General features: G+C 30.0%; 1 protein-coding gene across 2 annotated transcripts in view; it reads left to right on the forward strand.

Annotated features, from left to right (window-relative positions):
* The window catches only part of LOC129980933 (protein PALS1-like), a 198879-nt gene that overhangs the window by 56952 nt on the left and 127760 nt on the right, over window positions 1-14167 (forward strand). For both annotated transcript variants that reach the window (XM_056091434.1, XM_056091433.1), the window contains exon 3: window positions 8910-9440. In XM_056091434.1, the coding sequence (XP_055947409.1) occupies window positions 8910-9440 (531 nt within the window). The remainder of the gene's footprint in view (window positions 1-8909; window positions 9441-14167) is intronic.

Consider the following 14167-nt stretch of genomic DNA (forward strand, 5'->3'; position numbering starts at 1 on the left):
CCATCTTGATAAAATTCAAGAATCCTTTTCTAACGCCACAAAAAAGTCTCTTTGCTTATAAATATTCATCGTCATATATTGACATTCTTATCGATGCTTCCTTTATTAAAGATGAGACTTTCCTGGGAATAAATTACATACAAGAAGAAAGATAAATATTAAACCTGTTGCGTAACTGCACACGATTTGTTTGTATTTTTAATTCATCCATAAAACTTAGCGTGACTCAATGGTTGGCTAGTTTCTTACAGCTAAGGATTTGTTCAACATGTTTTATGAGTATTATTTATAAATAGTAGTCTCCAATAATATCTTTAATTTATTAAAATTTTAACCATTTAATAGGCTTTATTGAAATAACGCAGATGGAAATCTTGCCAAATGCTCTAAGTCTATCTATCATTAATTCTTTGTGAGTTTATAGAATTAAATTTTTAAAAATTTGTTGTGTTTAATTTTTTTAATTTTAACCTTTACTTTCAACTTCCATGCAAATGCCAGCGTTGAATTGAATTTCAAAATTCTTTCTAATATATTTTAGCTGCTTTTAGGAATATAGTTTTCAGCAAAAAAAAATTAAGCATATTTTAAAGAATCGTATCTCAGTTGTTATACGAGATTGCTTGCATATTTTATGGGACAACAATGGCTCGAATTTTATTTTAATTCTTAAGCAAGCATTGCATCCACAATTTTTTTACATCCTTTTATTCATGGGGAAAATGCAATTTGGTAAACCCCCTTATATTAGTAACAAAACGTAGCAAATGCTAATAGTTATGGATGGTAAAGCATAGCAATAAAATTAAATAAAACGCAAATAAGCTAAGGTGACTTAGTTAAGGTAAAGTTGTTAAGGAAGAAGAAATCTTCATTTATATAGTAAGAAATTTTATTTTAATTGTCAGTTCAGCTCTTTTAATATCTCATTAGATTATTTGTTTTTTATTTCGCTTCAACAAGAATGTATTGCACACATGAAGTATACATTACATGATTCCAACATCATGACAACCCTTAAAAGCTTGCATATCATCCGTAAATTGTGTAATGCAATGTGTATGATAAACTCAATCAAAAATGCTCTACAGGACAGATCGTTCAACTTTGAACTACCAAATCTGGAATGTCGTTATTTCTTCGATAAGAAATGGTTATTTAGAAAGTTTTTTTCAAAATTTTAATAACAGTTTTAATTAAAAATTAATCACCTTCAATAATGTCAGAAAACTTATAGCACAAAAAACATTTTTACACTAGTATTACACAATTAAATTAATTTATTTCTTTTTAAAATTAGATATATTCCGGATTGGAGGTTCGAAAATTGACATATATATATTTAGATATATGACATGCTTTCATAGAAGGAAATGCATTGCTCTTATATCAAATAACAAAATATGTTATTAGAAACTGTAAAATAATTAATGAAGGAATCAAGAAAGTTTTTAAAACCTCAATTTTAATGTATTACACATATGTCAGTAATTTATTCAATCTTTTCTTTTCTCCACTAATATATAATCTATCTTGAATTGTATGTTTTTGAAATGATAGAAATTATTTTAGTGAGAATTAGATCACTTGATGCATCATCAAAAAAGAATTGAACCTAGTGTGTGAATCTAGTCATCGACATTAGTATATTTGCAGTAAGTGAACATATAGGTCATCTTGCATTGAGATCTGTTCACTCAAAACAATGAGTTATATGAAGTTGGGAAAAAGAATCGCAAAATGTAGTTCAATTATTTTTATTATGTAATGATTCGTTCTCCAGAACAGTAGAATTAGTTTTATTGCATACACAAAGTGAAACAAAAGCAAAGACATTCCTAATCCTAGGAATTAATCCAAACCAGTTTCACCATTAAAAAAGGCACTAACAGCAGCACTGTCTATAAAGATTATATCATCAGTTCATTTAAAAGAGGTTCAAGGTTTTGATCTCTGAAATATCCGTTTTCACGGAGATTAAAGTGGGTGTAAGATATTTGCAAGTAATTGTTTTTTTTTTTTTTTATCTAAGTGCAGCTTTATTGTTTGAAATCGCTTACAAAATCCTAACCACAATATATCAGAACGAATCAACACATTTTGAAAATTCTATCGAAGCTAAATGAGAAATAAGAGATGTATGTGTTTTCAACTTTTATATGATCGCGTATTTAATAAATTACCAAGAATTTTACTATTTACTAGCTGATATACCCGGCATTGTTCTGCTTTTAAACTCTTTCATGTATAATAATCTGAATATAAGAGTCACGTTTATTAAAAATTAAAATATACAAAATCATTTTATCGTCTGAAATTTTTTTTATTAAAATTAAAATATCAAATGATTGAGATAATTTTTAAACATTGTCAATAACTAATTTTCTTGGTTATTAATATTTATTATTTTAATAGATAATATAAATTTTGTTCAATAACGTTGAAGTATGAAAACGATTTTAATAAGAATTTCGTAGCATTTAATTAAATATTTACTTTTTTAATAATTAAAAGCATGAAAATGAACTAGTTCTATAACTATTCCTGATATAATTTTTATAATCTGCTTCTTAACAATTTCTCTACTGTATTCCGGCAACAGATATTTGTACGCATTCTTGCTCATCAACAATAAAATACATTTCATTTGCACGCGAAAATTTTGCTTCATTTGAAATTAAGTGATAAACTTATGTTTTCTTTTAGTCATCATTAATTCCTACTTTAAAATCAATGAAACCGTTGCTAATAGATATTTATTAAAATAAAAGAAAAAAAATCTTAATAAATTACTGGTAGACTAATTCAAAGTCTTAACTTTGGTTAGAAAAGTAGCACTTATACATTTCTTTAATTCAAAATCGTATGGTTGAATTTTTTTAAAAAATTACAACAATTAGAAGAAAAGTTGCACAGAATTGAAATCGGAGTCGTTGAAAAAGTAAAATTTTGAGGCATAAAATGGTGTAAAAATATTTTTTTAGAATAATTTTCTCTGAAGTTATTGTGGGAAAAAAGCACAAATTTTGGTAAATTCTAATTAATTAAATATTACATTAGTTTTTGTACTTTGAAAAATTGACTGCAATATTTCTCTTGTCTTAATTATAGCACGTAAAATTTGACTAAATCAGCCAGGGTGTTTAGGAGAATTTGTGGGACATGTATGCATGCATTGCCATAATGACTTTTCTTAATATTAAGGAAATCTCCTATTTTATAAGAACTTGAAATTATCTATCTTTTATATAGCAAAATAATCTGTTATAGTTTTTCCTTAATTTTCTTTCTACACCTTATAAAACTGTCACATATAAAGGTTCAACAGAATAATAATTTTCTTATACTTTAATTAAGACTGTTTAGTAGGAGAACTATTTTTAAAGGCACTAAAACTGAGTCAGCAAGAGACGAAAAATTAAAAATACATATAAAAGCAATTTTTTCATTCGACTTCCCTGCTAGAAAATCAGACCCGTATATAATTACAGAGCCAACACAGTCTTTATAGACTCTTTTTAAGTGATCTCGGTCGTTAGAATGCATGAAAGGAGAAGAAATAAAAGGAAGTTCGTTAAAAGACTCATTGTCCTCGAAATTTGAGACTATTTTATCACGGCAGTTTTCTTTCTCTCAGTGTGTGTGTGTGTGTATGTGTGTCTTTTTTCATTATCTTCAAGCAATTAAATCTCTTTAGGCTAAGTCCATGCATTCCAAAATGAACAAATCTAATGCAATGAAAAAATTCTTTAAAAAATGACTCGCTAATAAAGGCTTTATTCCCCTTCACTCGGTATAAAATCATGGACCTTTGGTAAGACTGCGAATGCTTTGCATGGCATTGATGAGCAATAGTTAAGAAATATTGATCTTTAGCTTGAATGTAGCATTTTTACTAAATCAATCGTGTAATCTTTGGCAACTTTTTTTTGGCGATTAATCGGGTTTGGCAATTAGTATCCGAAAATCGATTTGGCTCATCTTCAAAATTAGTTTTAAAAAATAGCAGAATAGTCTTTTTAATATAACTTTTTAATATAACCGTGTCTATAACAGGGTTATTGATCGCGTGGCTCGTGAAGAATATTTTGCGATTCAGTACATTAATTTATGTAAATTAATCACTGGGATTTGTCTCCCAAAAACTTACTCTTTCTAATAAAGAGGCCTTATCAGCAAACGACTTGCATGGCGCAGAATAATTGTGAAACATTAACCTTTGAGATGAATTTATCATTTTTATTGGATCTACCGTGTGATATTTGGTGAATTTTACCAATTAATGCATGCGGTTAATAGTATTAATGTAGTTAATAGTATTGTGGGAACTGCTGACAGACCTCATTCCTGTATGGCGCCATGTTGGCCATGTTGCGTCATTAATCACATGATGCTTTCCCGCCATTATTGGCAGGCGAGAGTTGGGCAGTGAGACTGCAAGACGTACAGCTCACGCTTAAGTATCTTTTTATGTTCTATGTTAGTAATGTTTTGTCCTTTGTCCTTTAATCTAAATAAATATATTTCACATATTAATGCTGGTCGTAGTATGAAAATCGAATTTGTATTTTAGATGCCTTTTTCGCAACCGATTGAAGCAAAAAACCGACACAGATGTCAGAGGCTGGATACTTGTCTTCGAAACCATTACAAGAGGCTCAAAATCGCTCAGAATTTAAGGAAACTACTTTTCCTTTTCCTTCTTAACTCGAAATACTATAATTAATAAAAATTCAAACCATATTAAGGAGAAATTAATAATGCAGTCCATTTTTATAACATGCTCTTTCGTCCTATTAGTATTAACTTTCCAGATTTTTTTTAATTCGATTATGATTTATTTTCGCTCCATTATTAAAAAAAATTAAAATTCTATACGAATAGATTACTCTAAAAATAAAAAAGAAAAATGTAGATTTATTTTCTAAAATTACAAAAAAAAAACATCAAATGGATCTCCTTTCCAAATTGTTTTTCTCTTCCAAACCTATAGTTTTTTTTTCTTTTTCTTCAATTCACTTCAAATTTGGAAATGTGAAAAGAAAAGGGTTCAAGGGTATTACAATTTTGCTGAAAACGATATTTACTGCCTAATTAATATCGTTTCCATATTGTCTTGGCGCCTTTTACGGCCAGCCTTATTTTCTTCATGGATTTTCTCGATAAAAATAAAACGACTATTAATCGAATGCAAGTACAGGTTACTGACATCTAATGAATTTATAATGGGCAAGGTGGCATCTCCTATTGATGAAAGTGACCTCAGCACTGTCGAACCCCTGATGTCTGACTTCGAGCTTGGTGATAATTAGTCTTCTTGGAGAGTTTTCATTGAAAAACTGACCCATTGCTTGAATTTTAACTTGAGAGAAACCTAGAAAAATTCCAGCAGCCATTCCAACTGCGATGAGCAATCTATTGATAAAGGTTTAATCTATTTATCCATTTTAGAATAAACCTAATTAAGAGCACAACCAGATAGAAACCATAACCTTCCTCAGGTTATTATTTGTTTCTTAGTAATTCCATAACTTAATACACTTGATGATTGGATTAATCCATTTAATTACCCACGTGATCATGAAAGTAAAATGTTAGTATGAAAATAGTACCACTTTTTAATTAAAGTCTTTTGGGAGAGTCATTATTGTCTGTGAAGCATACAAAGGAAGTTTTTTTTTTCATATGTTTTTAGATTATCGTATACACCTCTTTTTGAAAAATGTTACAATTTTTTTTTTCATTTCGTTTTGTTTTATTTTTGCCACTTATCTTCTATCCAGAATATCTTGTTGACTGGCGACAATAACACTGATGAAAAAGAAAAAGCGATGAAACACTTTTAAAAATTCGCAGGAATCCAGAACTCTTAGTGCAATGAAAAAAAATTAAAACGTCAAAGTTTAACAGATTAAGGACAAAAGCAAAAGAAGGAGATTTCTTAAGATCATTACTCCTATGTTAATAGTAATCTTTCATAGACATCACAGTCTCTATTTCTAAAACAAATTACATAGTTGCATAAATTTATATAGTAAACATATTTTGTTACAAATGTTCAGTAAAACTTCGCTATTATTTTTTCAAAAAAATTTTTTAATTGCATTGATTCAATCACTGGAGAAACGATGTATAAACACGGCATTAATTGACTTTCTTGAAACTTGTCTTTTCTACCTTTTCTTAAATCATTTTATTTATTTTTTCTCTCATTCCAGTCACTTCCCTAAGTACCAGGGTCCTTTTTTTCAACCTTTGATGGACCATAAAAAATGGATAAGAATAGAAAACAAAATGAATTTATTAGTAAACGTTATGTATAAATATGTCTACTTTTCTAGCATAATCACTGCGAAGATTCAGATATTTGTCAAATGGAGGGATCGATTTGCTGCTTTTAGCGCAGTGTTCTTACTCAAGGTTCTTACTCTCCGGATATAACAGATAATTAGAATATTGGCATGGCAGTAATATTACTTAGTAAGTGATTGTGCTTAGAAAAATTAAGGATTTATGTAGTTGGAAAGCGATGGACCAGGTTTTTCGATCTTCTATTTAAAGAACGATGCCAGTAATGTGAGATGGGCATTTTTTTTTCAAACTCCTTACTTGTCTATACGTTTTTTAAAAGTTTTCTTTTAAGGAAGGAATATAGAACAGGAATGTTTAAATATTCATCCTCAACACAATTTTAGCCTGCTGGTTGGCTTCTTAGTTGTCTGGAATCCCAGCATATTCTATTTTTCTAGATCTACTTGATCAACTTGTTAAATAATATTTTCTGGTGTGACAAACTAGCTTACTTGTTAGCACATATCGAGAACATGGCTTAGAGTTGAGCGAATTTCTTATTTCTTTGAAGTCTAGAATTTGCAGGGGGGGGGGAGAACTTTCAGTCTACTGAGGTGCTTCAAAGCAACATTAAGAGCTATCTCACATTACTGGCGACAACATTCTTCGAAGAGGGAATCGGAAACCTAGTCCACCATAATGACAAATGTCTGAAGCCAATTGCGTCGAAAACTAGCCATGTTAGTACATAACACTTTGTAACAAATTCATTTTCTTCTCTATTCGTATCTTTTTTTTATGGCCCTTTGGAAATTGGAAAAAATAACAGCCCTTATTCATCGAGCTGACAAATGAAATTGTAACACAGAAAACAAAGCACTCTTGTCTATTTTCCCTGTTTCCCATATTTGGATCACACGTGTTGTGTGTCAGTTACTCCGCTTGAAAACATTACATCACCCATTGTGAAATAAATTAACTCCTGAAGAATCTTCGCGTTCATCCGAGCGTGCACAAGAAAAGAACGTCATTAGCACCAAAGATGAAGAGAGGTCGTTGCCAGTAAAACAAAGACATACAGAAGTTTATTTGGAAAGTATAGGGCATTCGCGCTCGGTTGTTTCGCAAATATATTTGGGTCATTTCGTGGATTCACGCGAATTTTATCTTGAATCTGGCCAAACAGAGTGATATAGCACCGACGAGGATGCTTTCAGACGTGAAATTATGTCAGTGATAGTCAAGACTGTGGGCCGTTTTCGAATTCTATATACTTGTGGGACACACACTAAATTGTTCAACAGATTAAAGTACTATCAGTTGCTGGGATGTTTCATGAATTTAAAATTAATACTAACTATCAGCGGGCTTATAAAAGTACCATAAGTCACAACAACAACAACAAAATCAATACTCCGTTTTTTCTTCAGTTCTACTTTTATTAAAAGAGTAATACCCGAATAATATTTTTAATTGGATCTGAAATAGCATTTTCTTAAAAATTGAAACATATTTGAACAAGTCTTAAGTTATTTCGTGCTAACATGAATTTCAGTACATACTTATATTTGGTTACCAAATTTTGCATGCTCATACAATAATTTTATTAAATACGCAACACTTTTTTAACTTGTATACACTGCAGGACTAACTAAATATACAGAATTAATTCGTCATGAATCTCATACTTGACCATGCTTAAAGGATGCTCGAGTACTTTACAACATGTTTACTTTTTTGGAGTTGGTTTGTATAGAGGCAAGTGATATCTCACTCAGAAGCTCCTTTCATGTCTTGCATCCTCATGGATAGAAAAATCGTCTTTAGCCATGTAAAGGAGCAAGTGACCTGTTGCGCAGATATATTAGGAATCGCTAATATATATGTTTCTTTATAATATCGTTAGCCACTTTTTCTTCACAGCAAAGCTTTCAATTATTACTAAAAATTACGTTCTCCAACAGTAATACAAGCTTGGAACTATCAATGGTATGTTTGGTATATATGTTTAGAGATCTTCTGTTGAAAAAAATGACAATCGATTATTCGATGAGGGCTGCTTGCTTTCAAAAATTTAACTGGCATTTAAAAAATTATTCACCAATCCCTCCATTGAGACTTAGTTTTTTAAAAATATTATTATTAAAGAATGTAATTTTGAACTATTATTGCTAGCACTTTTTCACATACTCTGTCAACGACGGTATTAATAAATGATTTATTTTTATTTCATATCTGTTTCTTATCTTCGTGTCTTAACAGGGCCTTATTCATACATTTCTTTAAAAAAATTTTTGTCGTAACATACTCTACGATCGCTTACAGTTACTGCCTATGACTTTTGTTTCATATTACATAAATTCAGAAGTTAATCATATATTTGGAAATACATATTTGTTATAGAAGTTGCAACAATCAGTAAATATACGTATATTAATTTGATAAGAAAATAATCTAAATTACATTTTACAGTAAGTAGTTAATTATAGAAGATTTATTCGAACCAAATTTTTGGATATGAAGGCAATAGCTATAAAAAGATCTGTGAAATATAATAAATAGACAAATGTTTTTCATTCTAGTGACTCTTACCTTATTGTTGTTGTATTTTATTTCAGGTTGATGTATGGGAAGATCCCCGAAGTCTGACTACATTCAGCACATTCCATCATTTAAATGGAAAGAATAATTCAACTTTCTCGGAAACATCATTTCATTCATCACCAAAAGAAAGTGTTTCCACTGACAACAGGCAAAATAGATTTGTCGAAGAACAAAAAACAAATGGGATTAATCATTTTAATTGCAAAGCTGAAAATGGCAACGGCTCTGTTAATGGACAATCAGATTCTTTTTCCAAGAACAATCTCGCAATTCCTTTCAGCAAACAGAAAACGAGTCCGAAATTCGGAAAATCTGTGAAGCCCGTCACTCCTCCGCCAATTCTTAATCAAAAATTAAGAATTGAACGATTGAATGGAAATTGTAGTTTTGACGACACTCAGAAGGATCAAAATAATGTAACAACCTCTTGCAACAATTCCAACAATGGAGTTGATAAAACTGGTGGAAGACAATCATCGCCTTTAGCAAATTTTTTGCAAACAACACTCGATGGAGCTAACGGAGAGGAATTGAATCAAACAAAGGTAAGAAAAATATTTTGTTATATGTACTTTATATACTGGTATCTATTTCAATCACACCAAATTTTATTTGAAAATATGTTTAGAAAGACTACCAGAACCACCATATCTTTTATTGATTTTTATACAGTCGAAATTTTTCAAACTGCTGATAGCTTGCGTATTTTGAATTTTTATATGATGCAAACAGCATATTTTTGCCATTTATCAAAGATATAAATCACTTAACAGAATATATATATATATATACATAAATTTCATTATTTTGAAATTTTTGATGTTTTAAAAGTATATTCAAATAACTATTTTCTTTACTTGTTTTTTTTAAAAGATATATTCCTTTAGGGTCTTCCTACCAAAAATCATCAACACTATAAGAAACAGCTCTAAAACCCTGCTTCATATGTTCTCTATTTAATCCAGCGTTTTCAAAAGCATAAATTTTGTTTAGCAACGCCCTTGAAAAAACACTTTCGATCTTCCAGGAAGCCAGCAAGAAAAAAGCGTTTGTCTACCACGCAGGCACCAGCCATTATGCCCACTCCCTCAACCAACGTACAAGTCTCCCACACCAACAAACCCAACCGACTTTTTTCAGCATTCCGACCTTCTAACCTCCAACAGGTGTTTGGATTACCTCATTTTGCCGACTTTGCACTGTTTTTTGTGTTTCTACACTCCAGAAGGTTGTCCTACAACCCTTATTACACATTTCCATTATAAAGTGTTCGGTGTATATGTCAAGATTGCTAGTTTCTACAATGACACGTGGGGTTGGAATTTATATCGTATTTTTTAACCAGACATGATAATGTTTGTAGAGAGGTTAATATTTGCAAATTGCGTCATGCATTATGCAGAAGTCTCTCAAAACGCTTTACAGGGCAGATCGCTGAACTTAAAACGACCAAAGTTGGTCACTATTTACTCCTTGGGTAGTAGATGCTCAATAAAAAGAGTGTTTACAAACTTAAACTAGATCTTTGATTAAAAAAAAATAAATACTAATAATTAATTAAAATAAGAAGTATTGAAATTTTTCTCAATTTTGGATAACATTGTTGAACAAAAACCTTTTTCCTCTCTTTAGATTCCAATGATGTCATACATTTTCGTTGATTACTATTTCTATTATTGGTTTCCAAAAAAATTTCCTCTAATTTTAATACATTTCTAAGAATATGCATAAAAATTTATACAATAATCGTTCCGCTATTTTAACCCTAAAATTGAAACACACGTGTGTTGCGACAATATTGTAAATACTTTTTTATGTACACTTCATAATTGTTGCTATATAAATAAAAATAAATTTTTAAAAATAATACAAGTAAAACGTATCAAACTAAAACACTTCATGCTACGACGTTTTGCACGAGACGTTCCAGCCTCCTTTAAATATTTTTCAATGTCACAACAGATTAGGTTATTCTTAAAATTCTCTAATTTCATATACAATCAATCAGATTTAAAAGCCTACTTCAGATTGGCAGTTGGTTAATTAATTCCACATATCTAGATATTTGAAACGATCACACCTGTTATGTTGAAACATACCTGGCTATTTCTTTCTTGTTTCCGTTTTTGTTGCAATGAGCTGAAAATAACATACAATTTTTATGTATATAATTATAATTTTTCCTTTACAACGAAGTAAATTTGATAAATTCTAATCTCAGGTAGATCAAGCTGTCTCTGGACATTTTCGTAACTATCAATGCCTAACTATTCATACGTGATTTACTCTGACAGGTGGAAGCTCGTAAATTTATTAAACACGTTCAAAATCCTATAAGAGTGGTGTTTTTGTTCATTACAGTATATTAATAGGATCAAGTCAGTACCAGTATAGAAGAGCATTTGTTACAACAAAGGTTAACAAATGAGTGTGATAGAAAATTTGCAAAATCTAAAACCACACAAATACATTTGAAATAAAATTAAAGCTAGCTTTTCTGTATTCGCTGTTTTAATGCATGCACAACGGTAGGTACTTTTAATTTAATGGTATTTTTTAAAATGATTTCTCTTTCTTTTATATCTATTTGTTATTAACTTTTTAAACTTTTTTTAGCTTTTTTTACTTTTTGGATGGCAAAATTTATACCTACTACCATGTCAATCCATTTCTTTCTTTTTTTTTTTAATAAAATAAAAATCCCCGTGTATTCTATTACTATAAGCAATCATTGAGATAATAAATGAGTTAAATAACTTGAATGAAAAAATGTAGCGAATGTGATTCACGTTGCCCATGTTAAAAATGTAGCACTAATCATTTTTTATCCATACGAGAATTAACATGTTAACAGAATAAAGATAATAGACTTCTAGTAGAGTTTTGGTCTTTGCATTCTTTAAATTTATCTTGTGATTTTTATCTGAGGGATCGATTTAAATCCTTGTTAATTTTTATAACTATTATTTGCCTTTTTAAAATTTTTGTAGTGTTATTAGTCTGTTTGACATCCACTTATCGCTGGATAATATAAAATAAGAAGAATGAAAATGTTCACTGTGAAAACCATTTAGTGAAAAAGAATTATCTGATGCAAAATATTCGGCGATAGCTGATGCTGCATTTTCTAAAAAAACTTTATCATAAAAAGAATTAAAAGAGATTTTATAAAAATAAAAATATATGATTCAGACCATAAAATTATTGTATCCTAAAGTTTGAGATTAATTTAAGAAATTTTTTAAGTATAATTGGTCAAAATTATTATTAATAATTAAATGGTCTCAATTATAATGAATTTTAATTATTAACTGGAATAGTTATTAATGGAAGTGTTGTCGCAATGCTTGCATTTATACATTAATAAATTAATTTGAAGCGTTTTGCTTGACAGCTTAAAATAAATAATTACGTAATTATTTTAGTATATTTACAATAATTTCTGCGCTAAGCCCTCCTCCGCATCAGTCAGTTTAATTCTTCTTTCAGTTTCTTTGAAATAATGACTTTATTACTGCGCATGCTCGCTTATTTTGGTACACAATAGCTCAGAAAAACTTGCTCGTTTTTCTATTTATTATTTTTCAATGTTTAATTCAAACAGAATGACCAAGCATTTTTCGGCAAAATGTCCGTTTTCAAATTATTTCCTAGATTTTTCTAAGTTTTGCATAACATTTTATGGATTACCATGTTTTTGCTTATAACCAAATAACTCATATTAAAAATAACCAAAGAAATATTACCTATTTAATAAGTAGAGAGAATATTCTTCCCAAGAATTTCCTAAGAACTCCCACAATTTAGAGTTTTTTTTCATTTTATAATCTCATAATGAAGCAAATCGGGTGTATTTTTTTGGATCTATGCCGCTTTCTTTGGATGGATTTAATCTAAAATTGCGCACAGATATACTTTTTTGATCCATCATCTTTTTATCCATTCAGTTCGTTATCGTTTTCGTGGACAAACTCCAATAAATAGTTTTTTTGCGAACTCATCAATGTCTAAAATTGTAAACACTAATGATACAAAATGGCTTTGATTAAAGAATTGAAAAAAAAGAAGAAAAACTTCTGGCACATTTATTTTGAGTCCGTTTTGAAATAAGAGACTGCAAGCAAGGTTTCCCTCGAAGTAAAGAATACAGTCAAGAGAAAAGAGGCAAGATCACTAGGAAGGTTTCATTTGTTTTTTCGGAGCTCTTTGAGATATAATTTTCGAAGAAATTCTTAAATTCCAAAGAAATTATTTTTTTCTGTCCACATAGCTTAGATTTTGTTTATTTGATCATTGTTTACACTATGACTTTGAACGAAAATGAAGAATGATAATAATTTTCTGTTTCTGAATATGAGGTAATTATTTCAACACTCCGAAGAATTACTGAATCGGTCAGTGACCGGTCCTCACCGTTTGACAGTATTGACCTACCTTCTTCAATGCTATCCCATAGCCTTTGGGCAGCCACGTTCTTTTGCTGAGCCATCTTCCCGCAACTTGGACAGGTTAGACAGAAGGAAGCGGCTTTTCTTTAATGGCCGCCGCTTCTGGATGGCAGGGGTCAGTCTTAACCTCAAGGCTAACACTCACTCCATGAAGAAAACATAAACAAATCATTTTTACTTGTTTTTATTAATAAGAGAGATATAGATAAGTGCAGTACAAAATAATTTGCATACTTCTAGAAATAATAATAATAATAAACAATTGAAATTAACTTACAGTTAATCGTTAAGTCAAAAATACATTTTATTCAAAAAAGTCAAGTCAAGAATACATTTTATTTAGCCCGTATAGAAAAATTATAATCTATATATTTAATCATTTGTAGTCTAAAATTACAGATGGGATATAATTTGCAGATGGGATAGGTTCTGATGTCCACTAGAGTGAAATTTCTGAAAAAGTGTGCTGGAAGTGATTTAATAGACCATCTCGCACTATACTTTGATGTGTTTTTATTTAATTTACGTCAAAAATATATGTCTGTTTTCGACATCCATTTTAAATGTTCGTATAATTTTATAATCCGAATTGTCCAGTAGTTCGATGTTTTCAGAAAAACAAATAACTTTCATCATTGACTTTAGACAGACATAAACAACACTTGTCTGTTGCTCAGATTTTGTAATAATTATTAAACATAACAATATATTTGTATTTTGTGGAATAAATTTGAAAATGCCATTTTTACCCTGTTATTAAAGCGGAGTTTTTTTATGTACTCTCAGTAAGAGAGCTTTCATTAATGCGGCAGTCCTCTGATCCG

Source organism: Argiope bruennichi, chromosome 8 (genome assembly GCF_947563725.1).
Source record: "Argiope bruennichi chromosome 8, qqArgBrue1.1, whole genome shotgun sequence".
Classification (NCBI taxonomy): Eukaryota; Metazoa; Arthropoda; class Arachnida; order Araneae; family Araneidae; genus Argiope; species Argiope bruennichi.